At 35.6% G+C, this 12,345-nt stretch overlaps 2 protein-coding genes across 3 annotated transcripts in view; both read right to left on the bottom strand.

Moving 5' to 3' along the window:
* Nucleotides 1-6: 6 nt before the first annotated feature.
* On the bottom strand, nucleotides 7-6,201 carry eef1akmt1 (EEF1A lysine methyltransferase 1). 2 transcript variants are annotated; one of them, XM_022680445.2, is made up of 5 exons: nucleotides 6,087-6,201; nucleotides 2,718-2,884; nucleotides 2,500-2,582; nucleotides 1,240-1,538; nucleotides 7-398 (listed from the first exon to the last, which is right to left on the bottom strand). In XM_022680445.2, the coding sequence occupies exons 2-5, from the start codon at nucleotides 2,868-2,870 to the stop codon at nucleotides 268-270; spliced, it is 666 nt and encodes a 221-aa protein (XP_022536166.2). In that variant the 5' UTR covers nucleotides 2,871-2,884; nucleotides 6,087-6,201; the 3' UTR covers nucleotides 7-267. The 2 variants fall into 2 exon arrangements, with proteins under 2 accessions (XP_022536166.2, XP_007255651.3); XM_007255589.4 differs by lacking the exon at nucleotides 6,087-6,201 and adding an exon at nucleotides 4,823-4,959.
* Nucleotides 6,202-7,431: 1,230 nt separating this feature from the next.
* Nucleotides 7,432-12,345, bottom strand: part of xpo4 (exportin 4) — a 48,795-nt gene continuing 43,881 nt past the window's right edge. Inside the window, exons 19-23 of the mRNA XM_007255591.4 lie at nucleotides 10,804-10,922; nucleotides 10,533-10,663; nucleotides 9,978-10,095; nucleotides 9,788-9,880; nucleotides 7,432-9,202 (exon numbers count right to left, since the gene is read on the bottom strand). Coding sequence (XP_007255653.2) covers nucleotides 9,005-9,202; nucleotides 9,788-9,880; nucleotides 9,978-10,095; nucleotides 10,533-10,663; nucleotides 10,804-10,922 — 659 coding nt within the window. The 3' untranslated portion in view covers nucleotides 7,432-9,004. The remainder of the gene's footprint in view (nucleotides 9,203-9,787; nucleotides 9,881-9,977; nucleotides 10,096-10,532; nucleotides 10,664-10,803; nucleotides 10,923-12,345) is intronic.

A 12,345-nucleotide genomic window follows, 5' to 3' on the forward strand; every position in this document is an offset into this window, starting at 1 on the left:
TATATGCATTTTATTTGCTTGCATCTAGTGTACAGTGTTTACAAGAAGTATGTGGCTAATATTTATAAATATGTACAAGTTATGAACAATAAAAAAAAGCATTAAAAGAGTCAAGATTCATAACTTTAAACCTTTTAGATATGGCAATTCACACAAAACCAATACAGTAAATGACCAACCACTTACTAACTGCTCATTCAAACTTAGAAAGTCAGAGGTTATAATAACGTCTCAAACAGCTTTCAGGTCCCATTCCAATCCTGCTGCTCAAGAAAGGAGGCTCGACTCATAGTTAACATAACACCGGAATTCATTGGCAAGGTTGTGACTGTGTTTCGGTAGATAACTGCAGATCTTCAAGTTCATGAGCTTTCCTGCAAGCTCCTCCATGATGGCTCCTGAAATCAGGTTAACAAAAAGTCAAACACATCAATCAAATTTAAATGGTCTGACTTAGCATGTACATTTTTATGGCATGAAGGTTTTGCTCCTTTTCCATTGTATCATGGAACACAAAACATTACGCTATGTCCATATTACAAGCCTCACTGAATCATTCAGATTGACACATAAGATGTAATTCTAAGTTGGGACACTTTCATATGTGGTATATTTATGTGCCAATACATATATGATGCATTGCGAAGCAAATCAATCTGAACAGACAGATCAGAATTTATATGACTTACATCAAGAAGAAGACAAATCGATGAAAGCAGTGAGGAAGATTTTCAGTGGCGGGATAAATATACATATAAATATTTGGTTTATTGTCTCTGTTCAAACAAAATTTAGCAGCACATATTGGCTGCATATTGGCAAGAAAAAATGAGAACAGCCTAAAATGAGCATTGGATTTGGTGAGAAAATTCAAATCAGGCCAATTTTTCCTGCACTGATTTAAAGTACCAAACGCATAAAATCAGATCTGATCTTTTACATGCATGGCACATACCCAGAAATCAAATATGTATCTGATCTAGGACCACATATAAAAGTGACTCAAATCTAATTTGAAAATATAACATTTGACGGGTCTACACAAACGTAGAAAAATCTGATCTGTGTCACATTATGGTAAAATATATTAATATGAATTCAGCCTTATAATAAATACAGCATGTATTTTCTTCAGAATTTCAAGATATTTCATTATCAAAAGCCCCAAACAACTCACAAAACATTACTTTATTGTCTGTATTAATAGGAATTTGGTAAGTAATCCTGGCATGAACCCACCTGTACAAAGCAGCATTTTGCTCTTGGTCAGGAATTTCACTGTCAGTGCCACTTTGCTGAGGCACTCCTCTGACAGGTATGGAGGATCTGCAATTACAAAGTCAAAGCTCTGTGGAAGAATGTGTTCTGGTAAGCATAGTGGGTTGTTGTAGTCATAGAAGATAAACTCCTCGCCATAAACAGCAAATCGACGGTCAAACTCAAACAGCACGGATGAGACACCATGTGAGCCATCTTCTCTTTGGGACTCCAGCTGCTTCAGTTTTTGATACACACTTGGTGCACTAACACAGGCTATCCTGCAACCCAGAACAAACAAACAAAGTGGTGTAATGATCAAGGGCAGAGGTCTTTGTGTCTTTAGTACAATTTAATTTCCTGTATTTTAAGAATTACTGCTACTGAACTGAACTAAAGCAATGTGAGCACTAACAGCACCCCCTTGTGGAAAACTATTGACTGAAGTACAAACCATGCTGTTTGTTTGTGGTGAGTAATGTAATCTGACATTGATCCTAAGTATCAAATGTACTACACAATTTGAGCTAAATATATTTTGCTGTTGTTGTTTTTAAATTACTACAGCTATGAAAAACACTTCATGTTGAACTGCACGGAAATATGTACTAGTCTTTAACACAGAACTTTCTTCCTGTATTTACTTGATCTGACCAATCAATTGTTGTAATTGTTGTATTTTGGCGTGCTTACTATTTTTGCTGTGTAAATACCAAAGGGAAAATCTTCCAGGTTTACCAAATGCCATACAATTTTAATTAAAGGTGTCATAAAATGCATTTATTTAATATTTTGTATTAGTTGTTCTTTGATGTCTAAATACTTAGTATGTGACTTTAGTTAGGAGAAAAAATTCCAGACTTGGTTTTGCTTGCTTCTCTTGCTTTTGCCTCACCACATGAAGGGTTGGAGCTCCCCTCGCTTTAGATTCAGGTACTAAACCATATTCTGGAGGTGAAATGCTGCACTCTAGTGTCACAAATATCAACAATAACTTTTGTCTCAATATTATTATGCAACAATACTTGTTTTTGGGTTGAGGTTGAGTTGAGGTTCAAGTTTTGTATCTTACATGTACCAAACTCTCAATATGCATGTATTATAAATACCATTTACCATTTAGTTTTCCATTTTAGGTCACTCTTAAGTGAAAAGCTAGTCGTTAAAAGTAGTCTCCTTTTTGGGAGGATGTGAATTAATGGTGTGTGTGATCCTTAGAGAAGTTACTATTTGAATACTAACCTTCCTTGTTTTCCCGCTTGCTGGATGGCTTCCTCAGCTAACCGGGTAGCTGTCTCATCACTGTACCAAAACTGGCTCATATGCTGGTCATGGACACAACCGAATTCTAGTTAATTTAGCCATTAATAATTCAAATGATGTATGAAATTTATTTAACATTATTGATTTGTTTAGTGCCATTTAATTGTTCCACACTGCATTAGTCAGTAAGATCGTACCCAGTCCTCCTTGAGGGCACCGACGGTGTAGTTGTCTGTCTGTTCAGGCTGTTCCTGCCCCGTTTCATTAATCCTTTCAGCATAAAACTCCTGTAAAGCTGCAAGAGTAGCAGCTGATAGCTGAGGGATGTCATCCTCATCGCTGTCACTCATGTTGAGGAGAAAATCTACAAGTAACAAAAAAAGCAGAGGAATTTCAAAGTCTGTATATATTAAGGTACATAATGAAGCAGTTCCACAGACAGATTAATCCTAGTACTGGATTACACAACATTTTAAATTGACTTTTTTAATTGACATTCCAGTCTAGGAGACCAGATCTAAACATCCTAAAGATTGGAAACACTAAATTGTGCTGGACAGAAGGTAAATCAAGAAAAAGGGACCACCTTGTGAAAATCAATATAAATACACCATGGAGCATTTACCCAGACAGGGATTTATTTTTTAGGGAAAAAATATCTTTCACTCTACTGAGAATCATTTACACTACATGCTTAAAGACTAGTGTCAGTATCTGATGGCATTCAGCTACAAGAGTTTTATTAATATCAGTTACTGATGTTGGATGATTAGCTCAAGATCACAAATTCTACTTTAACTCCTATTCAACATATAATTCATTCCAGTAAATGCATTTCTGCTGCTTCTAAGGGGTCTTTACATATGCATGTAAAATATATATATATATATATATATATATATATATATATATATATATATATATATATATATATATATATATTATCAAAACGTTTTTATTTTTGTATTTATTTCAGCAATTTAACTGAAGTAAAACTCATTTAGATTCATCACAGACACAGTGATCTATTTCAAGTATATTTTAAGCTGATGATAATAGTCTACTAATTTTTTCAGCCATTTCATAAATATTAGTTTATAATAACAAACACATTTATCATAAAACATTATGTAACCCTGTTGAATTTCCCTGTTATTTAAATGAAGTGTTTGTATAGGATATTCTAAAAAAATGTTATTTGTTGTACAATATTTGTGCTTACACATTTTAATTCACTAATTTCTAGTGAATTTCTAGTTAGTGCAAGGTAATTGGTTCAGTTGCATATCAGTCAAAAGCCTAGTGTAGAGTAGTGGTCGAGGCTAGGAGCTGCTTTGGGAACAGCCCAAGAGAGATACAACTATTTGTGCCCAAAACACGTCCAAAATGTGTCTAACAGAGAGTTAAACCATTAAAGCATTTTTAATGAGGTAAACTGTGTATACATGTATATTTAAATTCTTTGTTAACATAAATCATTAGACTCATGTTGTTGGAAGTTAGCCAAAATTACAGGTATTTGTGAGCTTAGCAGTCATGCTAGCTTACTCAGTATTGCTGTAGTATGGTGTGTAGCTGCTTGTGTGTTAAAAGTTTGCTTAGCTAAGCTTAATAGTGTGAATACACGGTCAACAGGACACAGACAGTGTTCCTGGAGAGCCCAGTTAGCTGCACAGAGCTAGAGCTGCTGACAAGGGAGCTGAGACTGACTCTAAAATAGTCATTGAATTAAATCACTTTTGTAGGTAAAATTAGGTGATTAACAGCCTGTTAAATATACACCAGTGGCAGGAAATGGCATTTAGATTAATTTGTGAAAAATGGTATTAGGAATCCACATCTCTATAAAGCTTGTCAGCAGAGGGAAACATTATGTTCATTAAAATGACCTGGACTTAATGGATGGCTAAACAACAGTAAACTTTGTATTTCATTTTGGAAATCAAAGTCCCAAAGTCTGGAGGAAGGCACACAGTCCAAGCTGCTTGAGGGGTTTGTGTTCCAATGTGTTAATAAGTTGCACTGGTATACCCCCCTCTATACCAACCTGGCTCGTGCAGCTTCTCCAGAGTCCGGCTTTATAATCATTTATTTTATATAATATTATTAAAAATATATATAATACAATATAATATAATACTCTTGGACACACGGTAGGTTAACTCGGGTCCACGGACCTGAATTGAGAACTCAGAACTGAATCAGACTGGCTACAGCAGCGCTACACCCAAGTCCGCCTTTCAACTAACTACAAATAATTAATACCATATTAATGTCAAAAAGACATTAAAATGTATCTTACTGTTATTAATGAAGAGGATACCCGCTCCACACAACTGTCACAGTACAGGCATCAGGAACACAGATGGCTAGGCTAGGCTAGGCTAACTCTCAGTCACACACGTTTTGTCAACTACGGCACACGCTATGGGACAAACACTCGCTCTGAAACGCCCACGTGCACCGTCAAACAGCTCAGAAGGCTGTAGTACAAACGCTGTCGAGACTGTGAGTAAATTCTCTTAAAATAATGAAGTCTGACGCTCTCTCACATCTAAATACAATTCATCTCTTCACTGCGAAGCCTGTAAGTTTTACAGGATGACTATTTTAACCACAAAACTGCCGCTACATTCATGTCCGTTTATTTACACAGCTAATTACAGTCACTGGATCACACTTAGTTTTTTTTTTACACAAAATAAAAGTAACCCATGGTGCTATATGCATACGCCACAGACCTTTTAAAGTTGTTTAAAGTTCCTGACAGCACTTTGTCCTTTACTTTAACTCAGAAAGTCACTAAATCACATGAACTGAACATCCTGAGACTTGACTAGCTACGCAAAGACTATATATTATTAATAATCAAATATTATAAACTATTTAAAAAGTTCTATGGAATATTATTTTTTTTTCTGTCTATCATGTTTTTGCCTCTGTTTTAACTTGACTATGCACCGTTTTATCACTTTATCACTAGATACGAGAAAACATTCTGTTGTCATTTTACATCTAGTGACCCATAATTGATTTACAATCAGTGATGGTATAGTTACTTTGAAAAGGTAATCCGATTACTGATTACTCCTTAAAAAGTAACTTAGTTACTTTATGGATTACTTGATTTTAAGTTACTTTATTAGTTACTTTCAGCAGCTGCAGACACCACCTCCCGCCGCCTTAACATAAACATTATAACCAGTTTTGCCAATACTCCCTTAATTGGAAAATGCATTTTTAACTGCAACAATGCATCTCTTGACATTTAAAGTTGAACTATTTCCTGAAAAAAAAGTTTTTATAAAAATAAGACCATTTCTCTTGAATTAACTTAACATTAATACTTGTTTTTATAAAAAATATAAAATAAAGAAAGTCTTTCTTGACCTGATATATTTAACACTATAAATCTGAACACTGAACCTGTTGTTCTCAGCAGGGCAGCAAGTGAGTGATTTTACAAAACAAAACTGTGTACTTTTGTTACTTTGGCCCAGTTTTATTTTGTGATCACATGTTAAGAGTGAAACAGTGGAGTGGGGTGAGTAAACCAATAGTTGTACCTCACTGACAGAAGCTTCTCAAACCTCTGCTACAAAAGGCGCTTCTCTGGCCTGCCTCCATGGATTCGTTTGTGTCGCATAGGCCACGCTGTCGTTTTCACGTTGCAGCTCCACTTTAACAGTGTGAGAATGTGTGTTCTTCCATCTCACTTTTATTTACAGAATAATATAAATAAAGTAAAACAGGAGTGCTGGGTTAGTTGTAATGTAGTTAGTCTTTTGAGAAATAATCAGTAATTAAGAAAGTGATTCAAATATTTATATAAAGTGATTTAAAAAATTTTTAAATTTATTTGCAGCTTATATAACAGTGCAAATTTATTCCTCCCTAAAAAACTCAATATACAGCTGGTAATTAATATCTAAACCACAATAAAACAAAAGTGAGTACACCCCTAAATGTCCAAATTAAGCACTGTTCTCATTTTCCCTCCAAAATGTCATGTGACTCGTAAGTGTTACTACATCTCAGGTGTGCATAGGGAGCAGGTGTGTTCAATTTTGTAGTACAGTTCTCTCACTCTCTCATACTGGTCACTGAAAGTTCCAACATGGCACCTCACAGCAAAGAACTCTCTGTGGATCAAAAAGACGAATTGTACTACATGAAGATGGCTGAGGCTACAAGAAGACTGACAGTTATTGAGTTATTTTGAGGGAGCAATACATTTACATTATTATATAAGCTGCACACAGACTACTTTTCATTGTGTCAAAGTATCATTTTGTCAGTGTTGTTCCATGAACATATATACTTAAATATCTGCAGAAATGTGAGGGATGTACTCATTTTGTGATATAATGTACCACGCAGATACAGTGTAATGATGTACTTTCTCTATTACATGTATTTGATTTGTGGAATGTCAGTCTTCAGTTGATTAAATATCAAAGGAAAATTGGTGTTGGGGCATCACAGCTAAAAAGTGTGGGTGGGATTATCAGCATTGCTAAATTTGCGAAACTTGGGATTCTTTTAAAACCTTATTTGTTTAATACAATTTGCAGGAAGAAATAGTTCAAATTTAATTGTTTATAACTATTATGATTTATGATGTATTTTCATTTTACATGTAATTAAATTACTTAAAAAAGGTATAATTAGGTTGAAAAAAATCTCTTAATAGAACAATTAGTATTGGTCCATTTATCATAAAATTAACAACTATCAGATTCAAACTGTTAAAATGTAAAAAATAAATAAATACAAGGTTTGTGTGGCATCAACGATTTTCATTAATAAAAGTAGGCACTTAAATACGATGCACTTCTTTAAAACACATCAAGGATCAAAATTATTTAAGGAACAGTCTAATGAGATGAAAAAAAATACAGGACACAAAACTAATTTTATATAATAAGTTTATGTACATTTTACATTACAATTTAGGCAACCAAAACAAACAAACAAACAAACAAAAACATCAGGATTAGTGCTCTAAACAATGGAACCAAAATAAAGGAATAAAAAAAAAAAAAAAAAAAAAAAAAAAAAAACATTTTTGGTATTTTATTGCTACAGCAATGTTGGCCCACTTGGCTGCTCAACAATTCTTTTTTTTGAATGTGTGTGTTTGCTAGTTTGTGTGTTCCACCTAGAGAATATAAGAGTAGAAAAAATAAAAGTAAGGGGGTCTTATCTTCCAGTGGCCCCATGTGTGTATTAGAAATGTCAAAATTTGATCAGATCTAAAGTGTTTTTGAAATGGCTTCCAGAATAACTGTGATGGGGAGAAATGATAGCAAAGAGTAAAAGTACAAATTGATCAACAAAAAACCAACTGCCCCTTTACCTTCAGGTGAAGTCATAAAAAAGATCCTTAAATGTCCACAATCTACAATCTTATAAAATTTCAGTCCATTTCATTTTCCATTTAAATTTTTCTTGAAAATATATGTACACCCTTAATGAACACAAAGTGATGATTTGGTTTCTTTCTAGAACAGCTTTCCCACACTTTGAGGAGTGAGAAAGGCTTCTGTCATGGCCTTTCTGACAATCAACACTCAAAGTATTTACTACTACTCTATATCTCCTATGGCTTATCTTACTACACGACCACAGGGCTCTAGATAATTTCACTTACTTGCAATAGTGACTGCACCTCAACTACTTCCACTTTGAACATTCAACTGAACAAACAAGTTGGGCTTGCAGAGTGGGTCAGTCATGATGGCACATTAGAATGGCATGCTGGAAGGCCTCACCACATCAGCACTGTGTACACAGCTCTAGCTGTGCATTTTTCTAACATGATTAGAAATTAAGTGCCAGGATTAGTTAAAGCCTATACACCTTTTATATGATTTTAGCCCATACTGATGACTGGCCACCTGTATTTGAGAATTATTAAAATGAAGCTTTTAATAAGCTTCCCAATAAGTGACTAAATTTATCTAGAGTCCTGTCACAGAAGCTGTGAGGCAGTAATAGACAGATAGGCCAAACATGGACTCTTCTGGAGCCAACAGTGATGAGTATAGGCTTTGCAGTTAAGACACAGTTCTTCTCACTGTCATGGAGAGCACTGGATCCGAGACATGACGAACAAAATACAAAAGGCACTCTAGGAGAGGCATTTAAGTGAGTGCGTTTGTCTTGAGAGAGGTGGAGAATGTCAGAACGGGTATTCCCTCCCCACCACCTCACCCTTGACAAGTTCATCTGAAGACCTCTCTCACTGGCAAAGCATACGCTGATCAGCTTGGACTGAGATGAATGACGGACGAGTCATGTCCGCGCTCTTTAACCAATGTTCCCACTCCCTCTGCTTCCACAGGTAAGTGTGCTTGGAGGCCCAGGACAGGGGGGGGGACGAGATCCGCATCTCAAACAACCTGATAGTTCTGCTGGGCTTCTCCAGAGAGGTGGGTGAGATAGACGGGGCGAAGTGATGAGGAGAAGCTGGAGGCAGTGGTTATTTGACACACAGCAAACCTCCGACATTGGCCACAAACTCCTCTAAGCTTTTAAGAAAGGCCACCTTCTGTTTGCGGTCCATTGTTGGAGGTGTGCTGCTGGCGGTGAGGGTGTTAAAGGCATCTGCGAGGCGCTGGTAGATCACAGCATCTCTCTGACTGGAGAGCAGAGTCTCAACCAGCTCAGAGTACTCCGCCTGCGAAACACAACACGACACTTAGTACTTTAAAGGAGAAATCCGGTGTACATGGACGTGTGGTATAGTGAAACATAACGAGTGGGATAGAAAGACAGGCGCGGCGGCCAATGACGCGTTAGCAAGAAACGGTCGATAAGCTTGTGGGTGGTCTAAAGGAAAACTGGCTTCTGCTTGAGCAGTCGATTTCTGCTTGGTCATAACGCTTGATCAGATCTATTTAATATATGGTTTTTAACCGTAAAAACTAGTAGTATAAAAGTAAAAAAGTAGTATAGGTACTTTACTTATATATGCAAAAAGAATCTGCTCCCTTGTGGTTTTAAGCAAGCAGAGTAAGGGAATAAAATGTGCTGTATGAGCCTTGCAGAGTGTTGAACCGCATAAAAGCCAAAAACCTGTCCACACTAAGCAGGTAGTGTGGGTACCATGCAGTGAAATAATACCTCATTAAAGATCTTGCTACAAAGACTGGGTACATAAACTCCTTTTATAAATATTCCTAATTAAAATAAAAAACACTACATAAGCAGGTATCTTTACAAGGCTTTGAATTTATTGTCGTAGTTAAGCTGTAATACATACTTGATGCAGGCACACAAGGGTGTAGAGGGCTTCTCCAGCTGCCACAGTCATTTCAGTGTTATGCTTCTGCAGTACCAGCATATCAAACACCAGCTGGAGAGGAAGTGGAAGGAGAAAAAGCAGCATTAGATTCTGACACAATCAGAGCTTGCATGATTTGAATGACGATAATCAAAAGACATACGCTCACCTTCAGGAAATGTCGAGTAGCAATAAATAATGGGGTATCCTTCTCCTGCGTTTTGGCACACTGCTCAGCCAATGGCGACAGAGCTTCTAGACATAACTGACTAATTTCTGAGCTCATCCTGCACAACGGATGTTAAGGTAAAAGCCACAATGACGTTCATTAATAATCCATTTTAACAAAATAACTACAATAAAAAGGTAACAGCAAGCTGCTGCCAACCACTGTAGCTAAACATTCAGTCCTTATGTACCAGAAACGTTCTGTTCTAATCAAATACATTAAAAAAAAAGATCACAGTAACATTTTACAATAAAAATCACTTACGACAATAATATACATTGTTGAATGGTGTCTCAACGAATAGTTGATACTAGTTAAGACATTATTAAAAATAACTAAATTTGAATTAATCAAAAAGACGTAAATAATGAATTAAGGCATTACACTAAGGCAAACTGTAATGATTAATAATGTCTCAAGTAGTGCAAATTAATAATTAGCTGAAACATCACCTTTATAAAACGGGTGCAAAAAAAACACTCAGTAAAAGGATACGAGGTCATGCCTAACTCCAGAGAGAACATTAGGCTCTTAAAGAGCTCCTCCGGCAGCTGAGGAATCTTCTCTGGGAAAATCTCACAGATGAAGGTGATGAGCTTATAGTACTGGTTACACAGAGAAGGAAACTGCAAGACAGATTGTTGTACAGTCATTTTGCATTTGAACATAAGACTACACTATTCAGCACTTCTGAAGTAACAGAAAAACTAGACTTCCTTTAAAAAAATTCACAGAACAAACTTATTATATCAGGACACATTCTTACCTTTAGGAGGTCCTGAGACATTAGGGGCAGCACAATGTTGACCCCAAATAACACCACATCAGCAGCAGACACTGTGCGACCAGCTCCAGAACTCTGCTCCTGCCCCCGAAACACTTCATCTAGTTCAGAAACACAGATCTGTTTTATTATTTAACCCACAAGAGCCCAGATTCAGTTCTGAATACTGATACAAAACCTAACATTAAATCTGTTAAATGAGTTAAATTGAAGGACAAGTGTTGTAAGGAATTTACACAGATTTTAAAGGGTCTGTGATGCATGTATCACCATGAGTTTTTGGGGGAAACAAGGCCTGTTTAACAGATGTGTTGCTTGAGTGACTAGTGATATGGCAGAATGACAGCTTCAGCTATTCACACATGTTGGCTATTAAATACAGATATACACTGAACAATGTGGTATGCCACAAATTGTCTATGCTTGAAAGCCTTTACGTTTTACAGTCTTACATTCTGTTTTTTTTAAATGGACAACATTTAACATTTAACATTACTTTGAAAGACAGATCAGTTTACACCTGATCACTTCATGTGTATCTGGATTGTATCGTGTATCACCAAGTTTTAAACCACATTCCTTTATACTTATATTTGTGTTTGGGTGTTTAAACCTAGCATTATTCAAAACCTAAGATACATGAATTGATCAGGTGTAAAAGAGGTCAAAGTGATAATCTGAGGGGAGCTTGCTTTTTTGTTTTGTTTTTACGATTAGCAGTTTTCCGATTTTAGATCAAACAACTGTTTCAATTATTTATATATATATATATATATATATATATATATATATATATATATATATATAGGAGGGGAAACAATGCATGATTTTTCCATTGTATTTTATAAAGCTTGTTTCCTATTCTCTAGTTGCTGTGCTGTATTTTAATGGCTTTTCTTACAAAGGTGATGAAAAAGCCCTTTCCACTTAATATGATCAACAAAATAAATTTTAAAAATTAAGAATTTTGTATGATGGGAGTGTTCTATATTAGGGGTGTGACAAGACACTAATATCATGAGACGAGACAAGACACGATATTGGGTTCACGAGAACGAGACGAGACAAGATTTAAAAATAAAATTTTAAAGAAAACGTCAAAAATGAAAAATGGCTTGAAAACTAGAGTTTAATTTGACAAAATCATATAACGCAAACTTAACAGACTGGTTTCTCTCAAACATTGATTCTATAAGAAATAGAAATAAGCATAAAAAATAAAAATCAAACTTTTCTAGGTCTTATATAGTGCAAACAATAAGTGCAAACCACAACCAGTCATATTAAGTCTATGGTTTGTGTTTCTTTCTCCTAAATCTCTTGTAATTTAACTATGCATAACCATAACCAGTCATAATAAGACTATGCTTGAAGTGCAAACAGAGACAGAACATTTTTTTTAATACAGTACAGAGCTAAGGGATTAGTACACCTGCCTATGAAACAGTCACGTGTATGATTTGCTTACAGTATTTACATGTGGTTTGTGTCTTGTTGGTCACTCTGTTATCGTTTATTGTTTCC

This window comes from Astyanax mexicanus, chromosome 11, assembly GCF_023375975.1.
Source record: "Astyanax mexicanus isolate ESR-SI-001 chromosome 11, AstMex3_surface, whole genome shotgun sequence".
In the NCBI taxonomy this organism is placed as follows: Eukaryota; Metazoa; Chordata; class Actinopteri; order Characiformes; family Acestrorhamphidae; genus Astyanax; species Astyanax mexicanus.